General features: G+C 46.1%; 1 protein-coding gene across 4 annotated transcripts in view; it reads right to left on the reverse strand.

Annotated features, from left to right (window-relative positions):
* The window catches only part of EPRS1 (glutamyl-prolyl-tRNA synthetase 1), a 470400-nt gene that overhangs the window by 384053 nt on the left and 65798 nt on the right, over nucleotides 1-20549 (reverse strand). For all 4 annotated transcript variants that reach the window (XM_086927918.1, XM_086927917.1, XM_086927914.1 and 1 more), the window contains exon 8: nucleotides 9224-9416. In XM_086927918.1, the coding sequence (XP_086784044.1) occupies nucleotides 9224-9416 (193 nt within the window). The remainder of the gene's footprint in view (nucleotides 1-9223; nucleotides 9417-20549) is intronic.

A 20549-nucleotide genomic window follows, 5' to 3' on the forward strand; every position in this document is an offset into this window, starting at 1 on the left:
AAGGAGGGGCTCCTTATGGCTCCACTCGTAAACCTGCAGCTTGTGCTGTCTCTGCCTCTCGCGGTCCCGGATAAGCCAATTCTTATACATTGTAAGTGCAGTAATGCCATTAAGAGTATATGGTACTGGGAATTTGTCATTACGAATTCTAAAGGACCATAATGGCTTTACTAAAAACCGGGAAGTTTGGTATCAAACTTCAGCACATTAAATCCACGCCAGAGACGGATTTAATGAAAATGCACACAGAGGGCATCTTACCAGCTGCCACTACCAGACATGTTTCTTGACCCCTGGGTTGAGAGCCTGCTGCTCCCATTGGTCTGAAACTATGCACATCCTAGGACGAGGTGCCAAGCCTCCTCCCCAGGATGGGCAGGGTCCACGAAGAGGAAGCCTCAAAGGTTTGCCGCCTTTGTGAGCTTTCCAAGGCCTTTTGCTGCTTCCAGCAACTGGCCCCCACCGGTTTTGACCCTACTTTGGGCGGGAGAATCGGCGGGATAACCAAGTGATGAAGGGAGGTGTGCCCACCTTTGCCAACCCACCCCTCAGGTGGGGGAGGCGAGGTGAAGCACAACTCTCAGTCCCGACCCAGCCAACCAGACTGAGGCATATGCCTCCCTCCCACTGGAGGGTGGCATAATAGGAGGTGTACCCACCCCGAGGGCTCGACCCAATTTTATTTTACTTTCCAGTGAGTGCTGCCCTCTACACAAGCACACAAGGTGCTGCAATCTTTCCTCCAGCAGCACTGGACCGCCAACCAGTGTGGCCCTACCTCTGACGTGAGAGAATGCTGGACTCGTAGCCTCTGTGCTCAGTGTTGCCGGCGAGACACCTGTGTGCAGCCAAGAACAGCACAACTCTATCTCTGACTCCAGCCTTGAATCGCCAGGTAAAGCCGCGGGGGGGGGGCAGTACGGTCATCACTGCTGTTCATCAACCTCGTGGGGAGCGCTTTTGAGACCCCAGACGGAACTAGTGCTCTAGACGATAAACCCAGCTGTTTTTCCTACTCGGGAACAGTATTTGCGTTGTTCCGATGTGAGAAGCACTACCTTAAAGCTTTTAAAAGGAGCCTAGGTTAATTAAGAATTGCTTTGGATTGGTTGTATACTTGCACAAAGCAAATCTCTTGGCCTGGTTACTGTATTTTCATCGTATTAGGCTTGTTCTGAGCAGGGATAATGAGGTCATCCTGTGTTTTTATGTGTGATTTATGTCGTTTTTGCATAGTTTTGAATCAGGACAAAGCATTATATATTTAGTAACACTGATAACTTGCAAAGGTTAGTGCTCAGTATTGACGATTCATGTGTCTTTATTTTACAATCGGATGCATTTCATACCCTGATGTTATTATGTAGGACTCTAGCATTGTCCGAATAATGGGTACAGACTCATGATTTGCATAGTATGCACAGTAGCTAGGATCTTGTCGCTTTAGTCTATGTTTTAAGTACAATATACAATCTATATTTTACATAATCCTGTGTGGAGTCTTTTATGTGGTGTATTTATTGTGTTACTGGTGTGAGTGTGTTGCGCAAAGGCTTTACACATTGCCTCTGGTGATCAGAGTAGGTATGTAACTAACTGACTTGCCCTGACTAGAGGGGTGGGTTCTGCCTGGCTTAGGCGCATACCCTAGCCAGCTAGAAACGCCATTTCTAACACCAACAGTGCCTTGTCAACTGAGCCGCGGAAAACCCTGCCTTTGGTGAGAGAACATTCTTTCGTCTAGAAATTACGCAGGGGTATACGTTTATCCCTTTCTCCTTAACCAAGATACCAAGTCCTGTTGAATGTTAATGTGGTACTCAATTTGTTTATTTCCTGGCCTCGGGATAAGTCTCTTTATAGGAAGCAATTGTCAGCCAAATTGATCTCTCTTCTATGCTTGATTTTTTGTAGACAAGTATCTGATATCACATCACCGGACTAGTGTACCCTCCAGAAGGAATTACCTTCCACACTTAGAGAAGGACAAAATACCAACTCCCGGGTGGGCTCCTATACAGCTTTCCCAGACTCTCTGAAACTGTGCGTAGTGAGATACATTGAGGCTTATGAAGCCATGACGGATGATCGCTGTCCCCATGGGGAACGACAACTCCTTATAGCTCTTAGAAAGCAACACCAAGCTGTGTCCTTCCCTACCATTGCTAGATGAGTTAGATGGACCATGCAGGAAGCAGGCATCGATACGAAAATGTTCGGGACACATTCTAAAAGAGGAGAGATGTCCTACAAAGCCTGAGGCACACTTGGAAGAAATCATGAGCACAGCAAATTAGTCAATGGACTCAATGTTCAAGTGCTTCTATTTTAAGCCACTTCCTAATGTGGCAGCCCTGGTGGTGGACTAGCATAATCCTTGCCTCCGGTATTGACATAAAATGTCCTAGCTTTCGTAATGAAAAGTTTCAATGCTATTAAGAACACAGAGGCAAGGATTATCCCACCCAGGGTAGAGGACCGACTGAGTCCACCCCCCCCCCAATTCTCTCCCCCATGGTTGTTAATAATGTATGTACTTGGTGTAAGTAATATCTTTATGACTACATGCCCTTGTGGTTCTGGGGGTTCTGAACCTGTGTTTTAAATGTTATGATTCTGTTATGAATTTGGTATCAGTGAACCGCAAATGATGAATGCGTTATTCATGAGTATTTTCATCATGTTACACCAATGGATTCACTGTGCATTTGAAGGTTTTGCATTGAACACTTGGGTTTCATCTTGTAAAAAGCAGCCATGTTATTTGTTGCCCTTACAGTAGGCTCTCCCCATGGCAGAGCAAGCATTTAAAGGACAACCTTAGCATGGGTTTGTGCTGACTTCTGCATGACCTGACGACAGCTGACCCTGTTGCTTGAGGCTAACCTCCCAAGCCAGTTCCTTGTTCAGCAGCTGGCGCAATAAAGTTCAAAGAGCAGGACATGTCCGATCTTTTATGGCACCGTTCCCACCGCTCCTATCTCCGTCCCATCTGTTGCTGCCTTTCCTTTAAGACATGTTCATCGATCTAGTTGAAGGTTTTATGGTGGGTTTGTCCGGCCTGATTGAACAGGAAACCAAGCATGTGTGCGATCCTTTTTTTAGCCTGGACTTATCTTGAAAGTGGTGCTTTGTGTGCACGTCCTGGGAGTGACTAATAATAATAAGGAATGTGTGTGCCTAGAGCACAATTTTCTGTATAAAAGGCCTGTGCGAGGCCATGCAGGCAGACTCTCTCATTCAGTTACTTTAAGAGTGACTGGGCGACGGAGCCTCACAATTAATAATAAAGATGTCTTTTCATATTTCAGATTCTGTGTTGATTTCTTTGCCACTTTTGAATGGACTACTTATTGGTAAGAACCCTGAGAAGGAGTATTGTAAATATTTGGTTTCTTCAGTTGGCGCAACCAACTCGGGCCTCATCATGAAGTGACTACCTGGAGGAGAAATTTTTCAGAGAACAGAATTCTGCTGGGGAAGGCAAGACAGGAATCTACTAAAAGAGGTACTCTGTGCACGGAGGTTCTGGGGGATTCTCTGTCTTTGCGGCCTGGCATATTTTTGATTTTTCTGACTTAAAACTCTCCAAAAGATGTCACTCCTGACTGAGCAACCCTTTTTGGTGTAAGTTTTTTTTAAAGAGACTGTTAGTGCAGTTAGAAATTGGCAGTTAGAATTTGGACAACTATTTGTTTGGTACAGCTTTGATAAGTATTTGTGGGTCGCTCCCAGTTAGCTTTGTGGTTCCGTTTTAGGAACATTTGTTTCAAATTTGTGAACTTGGCATGTGTTTGACATTTGCTTTGTACTTTGAAACTTGGCCTTTGTTGTTGAAACTTGGTTGTTTGATTTAAGTGGGTCGCTACCAGTCCTTAGTAGTTCTTTGTTTGGTTCTTTGTATTATTTGAAGATTGCAATTTTCAATAACCGAGGGTTTGCATATTTGCAAATATATCGATGGAGATAACCCCTTGAAGTTTGATGCTGGATTAGTGAGCTATAAGATGCCTGATCTTAGCAAATTTGGAGCTTTGTATTGGCCAACTTTGTATACGTTTGAATTAGCCGGTTTATCTAAATAGGTTACATTTACAAACATATTTCTTCCTTGGTGATTTTGTATCCGCAGGGAATTAAAATATGACAGAATACATAACAAGGATCCTTTGCTCTGTGTAATTTTATGAATGGATATGCAGAACGATTTTTGGTATTCTGCCAGCTGCAGCTAGTGAATTGAGTGTATTTTTTGGTTTTTACACTGTTGAGCAGTGTTTCTTGTAAATATGACTTACAGCTACGTATAGTCCGGACTGTCCTGTTTTCGTCCTGAGTGTTGATTTGTGGGTTTAAATGTGTGTTTGAATGCGTGGTTAAAATGTGTGTTTACATGTCTATTTTGTTTGTGAGTTTTGTTGTAAATTGCGACGACGCGATTTACAAGAAATGGTTAGAGAGCGCTGTATTGTGTCCCAAATGTTTTCAACACTTTCTGTTTATGTCTGAAATGAGCTCAATGTGTGTGGTTCACATTTAATGGATATAAATAAGGCCCCAGCCAAAAACGAAATTACATGTTTTTGCAGTAATAAATACATTTACAGCGTTTTCACTTACATGCACTGTATTAAATGTTCACAGGCAAAACGTTTTTAGCTGCAGTATATTTGCATAGGAATGTTTCTTCAGCCAGCAATTTTTTTGCAGTTAAACACGGGTGGAATTTTGCATGACGGCCCTTTTACATGACAGAGGCCCTAAAAGTGACGCAGAATGTGACGCTTTTTCGGTTAGGCATATACGCTCAGGTTTGTGAGTAGATGCATTTAAATAATAGGCAAGGGATGTAGCGGACTCTTATATGTAAAACAATCACAAACAGAAATAATTGGGTTTTATTAGAAGACAAAAATTATTAATTATGGAAAAATAATTAATAAAAATTAGTGCTACCAAAATCGTTTTTTAATATTTATAAAGCTTAGCACTCATACTATGACCCCTTAGCATTAAAATGTGATTTACGTTATGTTGCATCACTAAAATGACAAGAATTCATGTGTATAAATTTGCTTGCCATAGGCGCAAGCAAGCTCATTTTTATAACGTATAAATTATTATTTTAACATACCTAACTCATGGATTATGTAATAGACTTTCTAGTAATTCATATTCTGCAAAAAGATTGTAGGATACTCATTTTTTAATGCCCAAAATAAGAAAGTCGATTTTGAGTAAATTCACTGTTTAAACTGCATTTTTGCTTTCCTTAAAGTGTCTCAGCCTCAAGCAAAATGCATGCATTTAGGTTTTGATATAAGGTTATGCTTTCTTATGATTCAGTGGGTTAATGTGCCAGTACACAGGCTTGTTTTAATATAAGGATTGGAGGTTCTACCTTCAAACTAGGCCTACGGAAAGTTTGCTTATTTAACACTGATGAAGTGTGTGCCATAGGATTGCAACAAGTAATTACTCCAAAAAAAAAAACTGGTCTGTGTGTCTTTAGCTTTTGAGACAAATTGACAGTGTAGTCTAATAATATGGGAATAGTGATAATTTTAGCGCCTAAAAAGAGAAATTATTTTTTTTAATAGCTTGAATTATTGCAGATTAGATCCAGCCTACTGGCTTTGTCAGCTCCACTGTGGCAGAGGCCGGGGGCTGGGAGAATTTGCAACAGCTGGCTCAGCGCGCTCGCTGAGATGTTCTCTTTTAAGTGTTTCCCCATAAATTATGGAGAAGGCCCCTCATGTGTTGCCATTTACAGCCTCTTAATTAGGCCTTTGTTTCCAAGGAATGCAGAATGACCTCTCTGAACGGCTGCTGAGGGTGAGGTTTCTGGTTTCACCGTGGTAACATGAAGGACCTTGATTTAAACAGGGAAATGAAAAGGGGTTTCTTTAAACATCATGTTAAATGCTTGACAGGACTGCTACATTGTGTTTCCAGGTTAAGGAAAATAATGTTTGCTAGCTGCGTTTATTTTACAGAAAATGAAGTGTTACATTAAGTTTTAGATAGAAAATAACGTGCAGCCCTTTTTCAAATTTTGAAGGTTATAGGTTACAGGCCTACGTACAATACAGATTTGCTCATTAACAGTTAAGTAATAAACAGTTATTTTTTTTTGTGTATGTTGCAATGTTTTTTTTTGTGTTGTGTATTTGTTTGTTTTTGCCAACAGATTATTCATGGATTGTTCTTAAGAGGAGAAGACACGGTCCTGCTGGATCTTCCAGAGTCAAAGGAAGAGTGATTCCCTGCAGACCTGTGATCAACACTAAGCTCACTCCCCATCAGTGACCGCTCTAAGATGAACAGATTTCCTGGCTCTACACTTCTTGCAACAAGGAAGTCGCGAAGCTGGACAACGATCATCAGCGCGACATCGGTGATTCCTCCAAAGCAAGGCAGTTGATTTGCGAAAGGCGTTGCAGAAGAAAGGAGGAGCTGATTCGTTTATTTGTTGTTTGGGCTCTGTACCTGTTATGTGCTGGTAAACCTCTGTCAGTGTACATTCCCTTGAGCCATTGGCCCGAGTTTTGGCCACATTCACACTTTTTGCTTTGCACCAGTGGAAAGGCAGTGCACCCAAGGATCCACGTTTGGAAAAAGGCACTACATTCTGGTGCCCATGAAAGAGCAGCTTGAGCGTCCTCTGACACTAAATAATGAGTGTTGGAGCCTGAAAGTGCTGCTGATTTTGCTGGTCATTTCTAAATAGTGCTTGGATCTGCACGAGATGCTTTGTGCCCTTGATCAATGAACAGCACATCATTTGTAGTGTCTGCCACAAAGAAGAAACACTGGTGCATTGTTTTAAGACATTGAGACTTTCGAGTGCGCTGTGAGTGTTTTGCCCGGAGAGCACTACAACTAAACAGTATTGTTTTCTCATGAAAAGCCTGACTTGAAGAGGCCCAACGCGAAGAAAACACTGGAAGCGGATTTGATGGACTTTGGGTATTTTCTGTGAGCTTGTATAGACTTGAAGTTTGGAAACTAATTTTTGCTGCTTTGCTGGCATTGTTTTAAAGTACTATTCTGTTTAGTAAAAGCAGAATAAAGTCCACTCTCTGTGGAACAGTATCCCTTTTTCATCTGAGAGCATTGATCAGGAACACTATTGTTTCACTTAAACATATAATGAATTACTGAAATGCATAGGAAGCTATATAAAACGTTATTAGATAATTCTAGGATTTGCTTTCTGCTTAGGATTGTGCAAGTATTTTGCATTTGACTGTTTTTCTTTTTCTCTTGCCTTTTCTGAAATTGTATTATGGTTTTTTGTTAAATTTTTGATTGGTTACCATTTGCCAGTTGCAGGGTCACGTAGGAGTACAAACGGTTCAGTTTGTGACCTGAGTAGTGGCAGTAGGCCTGCAGGACTTGCAGTGTCCCTATGACCTGCTAATAATCACAGCTGAAGTACTCTACCAAGATTGCGTGAGCGACATTAGAAAATGGAGATTGTATTGAGGAATGACGATAAAAAGCAAGAGATGAAAAACAGACATTATAGAATATTGTTCTCCAAGTGCGGTATAGCTCTATCTATTTTAATACTTTTATGTATTTTATTGGCTACTATATTTTGGTTTGTTTCCTCCTACACAATTGACGTCTGCACCAACTTCCCAACGCACTCTTTCTTTTTCTATTGTTTCTTCACATGAGCTTCATATTTTACCTGAACATGAACTGGTTAGGTCAGAGTTTACTGATAATTCCTTTGGTACAGTATTTACATCAACACCAGCTAGTGATGAATATAGACATGGACTCAGATTTAGCATGAGTATAGGTTATTGCCTATGTAAGGGCAAAAGGATGCTCTGTGGTTCTGGGGGTTCTGAACCTGTGTTTTAAATGTTATGATTCTGTTATGAATTTGGTATCAGTGAACCGCAAATGATGAATGCGTTATTCATGAGTATTTTCATCATGTTACACCAATGGATTCACTGTGCATTTGAAGGTTTTGCATTGAACACTTGGGTTTCATCTTGTAAATAGCAGCCATGTTATTTGTTGCCCTTACAGTAGGCTCTCCCCATGGCAGAGCAAGCATTTAAAGGACATAACCTTAGCATGGGTTTGTGCTGACTTCTGCATGACCTGACGACAGCTGACCCTGTTGCTTGAGGCTAACCTCCCAAGCCAGTTCCTTGTTCAGCAGCTGGCGCAATAAAGTTCAAAGAGCAGGACATGTCCGATCTTTTATGGCACCGTTCCCACCGCTCCTATCTCCGTCCCATCTGTTGCTGCCTTTCCTTTAAGACATGTTCATCGATCTAGTTGAAGGTTTTATGGTGGGTTTGTCCGGCCTGATTGAACAGGAAACCAAGCATGTGTGCGATCCTTTTTTTAGCCTGGACTTATCTTGAAAGTGGTGCTTTGTGTGCACGTCCTGGGAGTGACTAATAATAATAAGGAATGTGTGTGCCTAGAGCACAATTTTCTGTATAAAAGGCCTGTGCGAGGCCATGCAGGCAGACTCTCTCATTCAGTTACTTTAAGAGTGACTGGGCGACGGAGCCTCACAATTAATAATAAAGATGTCTTTTCATATTTCAGATTCTGTGTTGATTTCTTTGCCACTTTTGAATGGACTACTTATTGGTAAGAACCCTGAGAAGGAGTATTGTAAATATTTGGTTTCTTCACCCTTATAATACAATGGATATGAGCTTTACTGATACGTGATGTCGGTACACAGCTATCAAGTTATGTGGTTGTGCTTGAGCTTTTAGAAACAAAGGAGGTGTTCTCAAATTTGTTTTCCCGTTCATAGAGAATAATAGACACAAGCAGGAATAAAAGAGGACTTTACGACGGACTGACGCACAAAGACAGAAGAGGAGGCAACACGAATAGGGGAGTATAAAAGGGAGATGTGCACCATGATTGGATGAACTGTGATGAACTTTTTTTCTCAAGTGTTCATGGGATTTCTAGCTTGATAATGGCACATAGTAACCTTTAGTCATGCAATCACTATAAATGTCATATTAAACTACAATATTTAAGTAGCTTTTTCTAGAGAAATCTAGTTGTTAAATAACATAGCAATCTCATACCTAGCGTGCTTGGTTATTTCTATTTAGTCTTCTTCACAGTTTAGAACCAGGCACTTATTGCAACAGTGCAACACACATTTATAGAAACTACACATATTAAAAACATAGTACCATAAATCAAAGAAACATCTTACAGTTATTCCTGTGCTTGGATTCTGTTCTTTGCTCACGTTCCATCTTCATCTGTTCTGCAGGTGTATTGTCCACATAAGCCTTGCCCTCCTGAATTAGCTTTTCTGCATATTTCATTATGGTTTCAAAATGGTCGGAAGTGTAAGTGAATTGATCTGGCTTGATGTGAAGCAAGGAAACATCCTCCAAGATAACCTGCAATGCATCATTGTATAAATGTGGCTTATCGGCAAAGCCAGACGCTGATTGCACATTAAAATAATGATTTATAGTGGTCCAAAGACCTGCCAAACATCATGATCAGTATAAAGCTTTTAGAATAGGGTAGATGCTAGTAACTGGCAGCAAGAGGATCCTCATTTTTACTACCTATGAGAAGAAGGCAAAAAGCTTACAACAACATCCTTTAAAGCATTGAGCATTTAGACAAGTCTTCAATTTCCTGTCACTTTCAAGTGGAGAATAAAACCAGATCTAACAAGACTGCCACATATGGTATTTAAGCCTTGGTAGACAATTATCTGATCGAATCATAGCCAACTTTGACAGACCTAGTCTGCAAGTAGATAGCCTTACACTTTTAAGATGCCAGAAACAATAAGCTTGTAAAAGATAGATTGATCCAGTAGAACGAGCATGCACAGAAAAAAACTGAAAGAAATAATATTCAACAAAACTGAATAATGGCCAAATTAAAGTTACAAATATAAATATAAATCTAGCCTAAATAGAAAGATGTACCTACAACAAAATCAACAGACAAGAGAAATGCAGGGAAGTACATTTAGAAAACAAAACTGAGTAATTGAGTGCGAGGCATGAACAGCATAGATCAGATAGTAGGAAATATACAATAAGGGAAGGAGGAGATTAAAGCTCAGTAAGAGTGTAGCAGAAAAGAGGCTTTGGGAGAGAGTAAACACAGGACATGTGAAAAGGTGCACCGCATGTACAACAGAGGCAGAAAGAGCCAAAGGAATAGAAGTACAGGTGAGAGGTAAGGAGAGAGCAAGATGAAGGAGATCATGCTGAGCTGGTAAACTATAAGTGGGAACACTGCGCACAGCGTGACGGATACCAGCAGTTTAGTAATTACCTGGTGCAATTTTACTGCACAAGTATGAGTATTTCCAGCAAGCAGGTGAAATTACCTCTATAATCGATGCTGAGGCACCCATTATGGTGCTTTTACTCATGAACATTTTGTCAGGGTTTTCCCATGACTAATGTGGGAGGTAAAAAAAAATTTTTTTTTAAAGAAAATGTGTGGTATGCCTGCTATGCGATCCCAATTCGCCCATTGTCTCCTACTTCCATTTGACAATAATCGGCTTACGGAAGAATAGTAAGACAAAAATATATAACTCCTAAAACAAGATAAGAGTTTTTGCAAGGGTTTTTGGGGTGGCAGACACCAAGCATGCTTTAGTTATGGCAACCAGCTTAAACTGGAAAGTTTGGTACTTTAAACGTCTGTCCCTTTGATCCCAAGAATATACCTTCAAATTAAAAATCATGTTTTTCCTGGTGGATGTGTGTCCAAAGAAGGTTTTTCTTTCTTTATCTTTCTTTTTTTAAAGCTTTTGGAAATGTTCCTTAAATGGCCTCCCACTGGGAACCCCCAGGAGCTCAATTTTGCAGGAATGGTGATCTTCACCAGAAGAACTAATTTACTGCTAATAGGTACCACATCGGCCAAATTTCCCCTTCCGATTAATGAATCCTCGGGGACTTAGGCTACTTGAGAAAATTCACCAGGGTCCTACACATTCTCCTTCAAAAGTTCACTCAGTAGCTTCTGCAATCTCAGAGTATTGCTCCACAAAGGGAATTCTATATCTGGCATGAATTTTCAGTATCAGTATCTGAAGCCTTCAAAACAAATCTTGCAGTTGTTCACTAAATGAGCTCTTATAATCCTAGTGCTAGCGTATTGCCATTCTATTCAAATAATCTTTGCGTTACAAGCAGAAATCGTAAAATGGCTGTTTGGGGGGCACGGGTACACTTTAGAACTTGGATCTCCACATTCAGCAAAATTATATAGCATGACCTCATTTGCAGTGCTTAATTTGAGCAGGTGCTTTCTGGTGCTCAGCACCAGCACCTAATCCTCAGCACTGGTGCTTTTGGCAGCAGTTAAGGACACATTCATTTGAAAGGCACGTGATTTTCAAAAGAATCACAGGATGTTGAGCCAGGACGAGACCCGAACCCTCTTCCCCAGCTTCGAAATCGGTAGCTCTAGTCATTAGGCCAAGTCCTCTCTGGAATATTAAGTGCTAGGGCTCTAGTCAGCAGGCATTTTGCACCAGCAAATTTCTCCAATTAGCGCTGCCTCCTAAGGAGAGCCCCAGCACTTTATTTTATAAATTAACCACTGCTCATTTGTATAGTCAGAACTTTGTGCTGACTGACCGGTTTTCTCCAAGCACTCTGACTGGACAGGTTAAAGTAATACAAATCTGAAGAGGGCACCTGATGTAAAGTAACTTTGCTGCCAAACCATCAAACACGAGTCACTTATATGGACTCTCCAGCCAACATTCATCTTCACCCTAAAACCTTTTCCAAGAAAGATCATTAAAAAAGTGCTGATCAATGGAGTATGAATCTATGCAGGATTCAAGCAAAACTCACCTGTGTACCAATAAGAAAGAGTGAAGCTAGTTATGTACTAGAGCATTTCTTCTCAAAAAGAAAATGGATGTAAACTGGAGATTGAGCCTCAAAGAACACCCACTAGTCTAATGTCAACAATTCAGAGACTTCAAGAAGCCAGCGGTTCAAACATCTTCTCCATTGGGAAGGAGAAGGAAGTGGAAAGGAAAACTTTTGTCTTTCCATTCTTGAGCTCAAGTCTAGATAATACTATCCCTTTTCGATAAGATTTCTGTTTAGGGCAAAACCCCCTGCTACAAAGAAATCCAGACAAGGAGACCATGCTTTCTCCTCGGTTGGACCTGCCTTATGGAACAAGCTCCCCACCGATGTAAGAATGACCACCAACCATATGTCTTTTAGAAAGACATTAAAGACCCTTCTTTATCAAGAAGCATTTCTGTCCTCCTAACCTCTTATGTCACACTACCTGATGATTCTATGGCTGGCAAAGCGCGGAGATACCCTTACGGGATTGATCCAGCGCTATATAAGAAATGAAAATAAATAAATAAATAAATCAGTGGAATGGTTTTAAAGATTATATAGTTTGAAATCCTGCTGCACATCTAACAGCCAGACAGCACCCATTTTCATAACTACTACATATGTTCCACTCATTCTATAACTACTCACGCTACAACATAAACTGGGAAAATTCACTTTTATATCCTTTAATGCAGTGGCAATGCAATTTGACCCAGACTACTAAGATTGCTTTCTCACTATCCAGTTTTAAATAACTTGGAATCTATTTACAAGGGGACCGGTCAGATTTCTAGTGGAGAATCTACCAGCTACTCAAACAATTGGAAAATTATATCCATCACTGGAGGACTCTTCTCTTGTCACTATTGGTACACAAGCACTATATAAAAGGATTACGCTCCCTAAACCACTCTATGTGCTTCAGAACAAACCATAGAAAAGTGGGGTAGTATTTCTATCTGGACAAATAGGGGAAGGTTGGGTGGGTGTCATTTTGTGGATCTCAGTGGTTTTCTTAAGTTTACGTCGCAATAATGCAAGGAAAATGTGCAATTTTAGTTTCAGAAAGACCAATGCACCTATTCTGGGGTGGGAGCAAGGCGTGATGCAAGGCAAAAAAAAGCTGTGAGGGCAGATCAAGCCGCCATCCCGCCTTCCACCCACCGCAGAAAGGGTGCATCAGTCTTTCTGCCACCCCTCTACACCTGGGGGCAAATCGGAGGTAAAAATCTTCAATCTGCCCTCCCCCCTTCCGTGGAGGATGAGGGAGGAGTAAGACAAATAGTTTAGGGCTTGGGAGGGAGGGGGAGCATTAGTCCATTGAGAGGGCAGAACTCCTTTACTCAAAATCCAATCCATGGTGGTCTAGTGGTCTTTTTTTCCCCACACCAGGGAGCAGACTGGAGGAAAACACATCCAATGTGCCCCGGATGGGGGCAGAAAGTCAGAGGGTTATTTGGGAGGGATGATGCTAGGCCAGATGCCTGGGTAGGCAGCACCCATCAATTGATGCCCCTAATAAAACCCCTGGTGTCTAGTGAGCTCTCTTAGCCCTGCCCCCCTCACCCATGGGTCGGGACAGAAATACTTTTGGGCCTGGAGGAGTACCAGTTTGCGAGGAGACTGCGGGGGTGGAGGTTGGTGGAATGCACCTTCAATCAGAAACAAACGTCGTAAGAAAGCCTGCTGGGGGTAATTTCAATGGGTGGGTGCTGAGCCAGATGTCTGGGTTAACCACCCCAACCATTTGTGCCCCTATTAAAATTTCTGGTGTGTCTAGTGGCCTTTCTGCCCCCGGGGAGCAGGGAAAGAAAGACTTTTGTGCTTTTTGGGGGTGGGGTGGGGGAATTGGATAGCCCATTGCGAGGGAGCAACCACCCCCTCAAAATTAGCTCTTGGTGGTCTAGTGGGTGGATCCCCGCTTGGCAAAGGCGCCATATGAAAGGCGAGATTTTCCCCTTTCGAACAATACCCCTCCCTTCTGCATCAGAGCTCAGGGGTCTGGGATAGCCCCAGAGTACCGAAGGAGTGAAAGTGAAATTATCCAATTGGCTCATTCACTTTCAACTGTTAAGACAGCAGTGTGCAATGCACGCCGATCGTCATTACAAAAAAATGCCTTAGGTTGCTGGGGAAGCTCTTCCCCAGGAGCCCAAAGTAAAATTTTAAAAATTAAATCCCTCTGGTGCTCGTACCAGCGGGATTTCCAGCCACAGGTGCTGGGACTTGCTGGAGCCATCCATAGCACCCAAGTGGTTAATTTATTACTTTACTATGGGTTTCCAGGCACATTTTGCCCTAGTGTTTCACGTAAGGTTTTATTTCCAATCCGAAAATCGGTGCAGTTTAATCATTTTTTTTTTTGAGACCAACGTTCTCATATTTTATTTAATTTCACAAGTAATAAGCCAATAGATCATACAACGTCATATAAACTTCAAGCATTACCCAGTCAGTAACATTTTCGACATGTTGGTCACACATGTGAAAATAAACAGTAGCCAGAGAATATGCATTAGTCCGCAATTATCAGTTCCAGGAGAAATCATGGGTTGCAGTGCCTGCAGCGTTCATCACTGCAGAAGGACCAGGGTGGTCATGATAGCCAACAATGTTCATCCTAGGCTGCGTTCCCTGGTTGGCACGGATGAAGTCAAAGACAGGAAGCACATCCCACTTTGCCATATAATGCACTGGGCTATAGTCTTGTGATCGTGGCAATATTCAATAAACATAGTAGGAAGGGCAAACGGGGCGGGGAAGATTAACATCATCGTGAGCACAGCAGAAACAAGCTAACTGCCAATCATGAGAAACTAAAGGGAATTAAAGAAAATAGGAGAGAAAACACTTCAACAACGATCGGACTAGTGCTAGCATGTACAGTAGTGTATCAGTGATCCTAACTGTGTATGTGACGCCATATGTGGACTGTGCGGGGGGCGGGAGTGGTCGTGGATTGAGGGTTGCTGCGGCCAGAAGGCGGTGGGGGGGAATGATAGCCAATGGAGTTTGCTGGGCGTTACCCCAATGGTTGGGGGGGGGGGGGGGGGGGGGGGCGGCATGCTGGGGCGGAGGATGACCGGTCTATCACTACTCCATGACGAGGCGGTCATGTAATGCCAGCCTGGGTACAAGCCCGATGGTATGCAGTCAGGGTAGTGTCCCACTCAGGGGCAATTGGGTACATACGAAGGCCCGCTGTCTCCTCCCTGTGCAAAGACACACTCTCTGCGCTAGCCCAGTTGGCAAATGAGCGACGCCAGTCTGCAGGTCGCGGGGGGGCATTATTCTTCCAGAGTTTCGTGATGAGCCGCTTAGCCGTAATGAGCCCCAGGTCCCAGAAACGTGCCTGTAGTTTGGACTGCTTGGTTCTGTTGTAGAGTCCCAGCAGGCATACTTCCCACGTCTTGGGGAGGGTATCGCCCGTGGCCGCCACTAACGTGTCAGTGACCGCCGACCAGTACATGGTGAGGTGAGTGCAACTCCAGAGTGCGTGTAGCAGGTCCGAGTTCAGGAGTCCGCACCTGGGACATGCCGAAGAGGCGAGGCCAAAGTAGCGGTTCAGTTTGTCCGGGGATAAATACGCACGGTGTATTATGTAATATTCGATGATCCTAAATCTCGCATTGCGAGGAATGTTCCTTGCGCCAGCCAGTACTGCGGCCCACTGTTTGTCCGTCCATTCACTACCCCGGTCGGCCGTCCATTTCTCTCTCAGTCGTTGGGAGGAGAATTGAGTATGATAGTGGAGCGCCTGAGCCAGCCAGTGCACCAGATGGGAACCATCGCCCATCACATGTAGGTACTGTATGAGCATATGTGTGGTCGGCTCGTGAGTCAGGTCTCCCCATGTCTCTGTCAGCACTCGGAGAAGCCTCGCATGCGTCAGAAACTGTCCCGCTGGCAGACCGGTGTCGGCGGTCAAAGTCTCGAAGGACAGTAGCTCCCCATCACTATACAAGTCACCTAGTCCGTCCAAGTCTGCCGCAGTCCAACTGCGTGGCACGGTTGAAGACAGCACGCCATTTCCCCAGGGGTTCCCCAGCAGCGGCAGGTTCGGGGCATATGGTACGGTGCTTTTGGTGAGTCTGAGGCTTCGCATAAAGCACTGCCTTGCGACAGCTAAATGGATCTGGTTGGGGGGCCGGTCTCAGCACCTGAGTTGGGGACAAGGTAGTGTCCTCCGTGGCCGTGTCTATCAGGTTCTTACCACTCAGCCAATAGGCAACCCACTGCAATTGGGCCGCCAAGTAATATAGTTCCTGATTGGGAACCGCCAGGCCTCCAGATTCCGCGGCCGCATATAAGGTCCTCAATGCCACCCGGGGGAGTCCTTTATTCCAGATAAGGCGCCTGGTGAGGGTTTCCAATCCCTTGAATATGCGCGTCGGCACATACACCGGAAGGTTAGCATAAAAGTAGAGGAGCCGGGGGAGCATTATCATCTTCGTCAGTGCCACTCGGGCCGGCACATTCAATGGGAGGGAGTTCCAGAACGTGACCTGGGCTGACAGCGAGGAGATGGCTCTCACAAGGTTGCCCTCTAGGAGATCAACGGGGTCCCGATATATTAGGATCCCCAAGTACCGGAATACCGTCGGGTGCCATCGAAGCTTCTCTCCCATCATTCGCACATCACATTGTGGCATAGTGTCACTGAACGCATAGACCCCTGATTTCGACCAGTTAACGCGGAGCCCTGACATGTCCCCGAACACCCGAAAGATGTCTGTGAGTGTCGTAGGTATATGGGTGAGGTCCCTGATATATAACAGTAAGTCATCGGCATACAGAGACACCGAGTGGGTTCCATCCGCCAGTGGGATACCCCAGGCGGCACCGGAGGTCCGGAGCAGTTCCACCAATGGCTCCATCACGAGTGCGAATATCAGGGGAGAGAGGGGACATCCCTGCCTGGTGCCTCTCCCAATCCTTATTCTGTCAGAGAATAGCCGCCCAGTCCGGACTCGTGCCTGGTAGAGGAGCCCCACCATCTGAATATAGGCGTCACCCAGCTCATACTTTGAGCACTTGGAGGAGAAAGGGCCACTCTACCGAGTCAAACGCCTTTTCAAGATCAAGTATTATGCACCCTGAGTGTGGCCAGGCGGAGGACGCATAGCGTTGGACTCTGAAGAAGCGGCGTATGTTGTAAGACGTGCTGCGGGTGGGCACAAAGCCATTCTGGTCAGAGTGCACCAGTGTGGGAACCAGGAGTGCAAGTCTCCGAGCCAGTGTCGCCGCCAAGATCTTGTAATCTGTGTTAAGGAGGGCCAATGGCCTGTAAGACCCTAGCTCGCACGCTTCCCTGCCTGGTTTCAGCAGGGAGATCACATTGGCCTCGTTCAGGGACGCCGGAAGTTCAGCATCCTCAGATGCCGCCTTGTACACCTTTAACAGTTCGGGTATCAGTAACAAGGAATAGGCCTTGTAAAATTCGGCCGGGAGCCCGCCCGGGCCCGGCGCCTTGCCGTTAGAGAGGGAAAAGATCACTTCTCGTAGCTCCTCACCAGTAAGCTCCGCCCCCAGCTCCGCCTGTTGGGCGTGAGTGGCCGCTGGTAGTTGCAGTGTCGCTAGGTAATCTGTGATCTCCACCTCGGTGGTTCTCAGTCTCGAGCTGTATAAGGACCTATAATGTGTTGTGAATGCCTCATGTATCTGTTTTTGTGTGAAGACTTCAGTGCCCTGAGTCGTGCGGATCGACAGCACCGACGCTGATTGAGTATCTTGTCGTATCAGCCATGATAGGAGTCTGCCTGGCTTGTCACCGGTGTTGTGGGTGCGTGCAGAGTGTGCTGCAAAATTAAGGTTCTTCAGTCTCTCCATCAAAAGGGCGTGATCTGCCCTGGCCGTGATCAATGGGGAGTCATCGCCCTCCGCCGCTTCCCGCTCCTTGTCTAGCAATGTCACCTCCGCTTTCAGCAGATCCCGCTCCACCTGCCCCCGCAGGCATGCCTGCACACCGAGACAGTTCCCCCGGGTCACTGTTTTAAAGGCGTCCCACTCAATTTGCGGGGACGAGGCCGAGTCGCTATTGTCCTCGAAGTATTGTATTATCCTCCCAGACATCTCCTCTCGGAATGGGGTATCGAGCAAGAGATCCGGCTGCAGGCGCCATGTGGGCACAGGTGGGCGCGGGCGCTTCCATCCATAATCTAGAGTGTGTGGGTTGTGGTCTGAGTGCGTCCGCCCCAGGTAGTCGGTGTCTGTCACGTAAGGAATCAAGTCACGGGACATCATATACCTATCTAATCTGACGTGTAATGAGTGGGCCCCGGAGAAGTAGGAGTATACCCGGGCGTCGGGGTTTCTGACTCGCCAAGCATCTTGCAGGTTCCACTGTGTCGCCCAATCAAGGAGGGCCCTGGAGGCTGCTTGGGCTGGGGCGACTGTCGCCGGAGGAGACGAGCGATCGAGGGAGACATCTAGCACACTGTTATAATCGCCACCTAACAATAGGGGCACGTCGGGCCAAGGTGCAATCACCGTCGACAGTCTCGTCAGGAACCTCCCCTGTTCGACATTAGGTGCGTAGATGGAGGCTATAACTATCTGTTGCCCGTCCAGTCTACCCTGTATGAAGACATAACGCCCCTCTGTGTCAATGTTGCTGTGTGTCAGTGCAAATGGAACTCCCGGTCGCACCCAGATCAGGGTCCCTCGTGCAAACGCTGAGAAGCTCATGGCAAATATTTGCCCCCTCCATCTACGGCGAAGTGTGGCAACCTCTGCGGCTACTAGGTAGGTCTCCTGCAACAATGCGATCTGTACCTGATGCCTTTTAAGATAGGAGTACACCTGATATCTATGTGAGGGTGTGTGCATGCCCCTGACATTCCAGGTACAAAATTTAACCGAAGCCATCACAGTTTCCACATCGCCCAATTACCCGCACACCCCCCCCAACCCCCAGCCCGCCCCGGCCACACAAGTACAACAGCAGATATCGAATACCAGTGTTCCAGCCCGCCATCCCGCACAGACCCAGGGACATAAACTGTAACACGTCAGTGCCGACACTAGTCTCAAAAAGAACATTAACAGAACCATAATGCCAAAAGGGCAACAACAAAACGTGTTGTCGCCCAAACACTCTAGAGAGCTCAATTAATCCGTGAGTTCAATGGGGGAATGACAAAGTGTGTAACACAAGCAATATAGGATAGTTCACCAGGCCAAGAGAGCTGTGGTGTCTCCCCTCCATGGGCTGTGGGCAAAAGGGCACCAGAAGTCAATGTCAGTGTTCACATCCAGGGCCAGAGCGACTGCTGCCTCAGAGCCAGGATGCTCTGCTCCGGGGGCCTCCTTCTCCACCCCCCGGGGGACACTCACCTCTAGGGGTCCGGCCACCCCTTCAACACAATGTCCCTGGCGTGTCTCAAATAGAGTAGTTCCGACCCCCCTCTCGGCAACGGGAGCAGCTCAGGGTGCACCAGGGTGGGGGGGGGGGCGGGGGGGGGGGGGGGGGGAAGGGGGGCAGGGCACGGGCCCCTGGGACTGCGCCAATTGTGTTGTCTGAGGCCCCCAGTAGTCCCGGTGGGTCCGCCAAGTGGGACTCCCAGTGTGGTGCAAAGCCTCTTACGTGGCGTCAACCGCTGCGGTCCGCCCAAGGCCAGGGTGAGGGAGCTCGTTATGCTATCAGGTCCGCCGTTTGGGGTGTGACATCCGGCAGGCCCTCTGTAACTTGTTCATCCGGCAGTCTGTACAAGTATTCGTCATCCTCGCTCCCGCGTGATCTGGGGCTGGCGTTGGAGATCAGGATAGGCGACTGTGATCCACTGAGCTCGGCTGCTATCCGGAGGGCCTCTTGCTGTTCGCTTTGTATTTGTTCTGGCGTGGGGCCCAGTTCCGTGTCCGCGGTGGATGACCTGGTCGGCGAGGGGCGCCGGTGTCTTCGTCTGCGGGTGCCGCGGTTTCTGCGCTGCTCTGGCGGTGCAGTCCCATGGCCTGTGTCGATTCCAGAATCCAGCCAGGCCGCAGCCGCCTGAGGAGAGTCAAAGAAATGCGTCTTGTCTTGTGCTACCACCCGGAGGCGTGCCGGGAACAGTAACGAGTACTTGAGAGCCAGACGCCAGAGTCTCTGCTTCACTGCCATGAACGAGTGGCGCTGTCGCTGGACTTGTACCGTGTAGTCGGGGAAGAACATCACCTTTGCATTGTCCACCTTAATGTCCAACAGCTTCCTGGTTTCGCGTAGGATGGCGTCCTGGTCACGGTAGTTCAGCACTCGCATAAGCATAGGTCTGGGATTGGAGCACTCCGGGGGCGGACGGGACGGCACCCGGTGCGCCCTCTCCACCACAAAGTGCGGCGACAGTGTGCCCTCCGGTAACAGTTCTCGGAGCCAGCCCTCCATATGTTCCGCTGTCTCCCTCCACTCCCAGCGTTCCGGCAGGCCCACTATGCGCACATTGTTCCTCCGGGCCCGTCCCTCCGCTCTGTCCTCAAGGAACTCCACCCGGTTGAGGAGGTCGCGTATGTGCTTATCCGTCTGTACCAGCTTGGGCGAGGCCTCCGCCATAGTCTGTTCCAGGACTGTGGTGCGTTCAGAGAGTTTCTTGTGGTCCGCCCTGAGGTGCGTCAAGTCCACCGCCACCTTATTGATCTTGGTCTCCAGCGATGTACGGGTCAACTGCATGGATTCCTCCAAGCGCTCCATGGCCGCCAGCATGGTGT

Source organism: Lissotriton vulgaris, chromosome 6 (genome assembly GCF_964263255.1).
Source record: "Lissotriton vulgaris chromosome 6, aLisVul1.2, whole genome shotgun sequence".
Lineage (NCBI taxonomy): Eukaryota > Metazoa > Chordata > Amphibia > Caudata > Salamandridae > Lissotriton > Lissotriton vulgaris.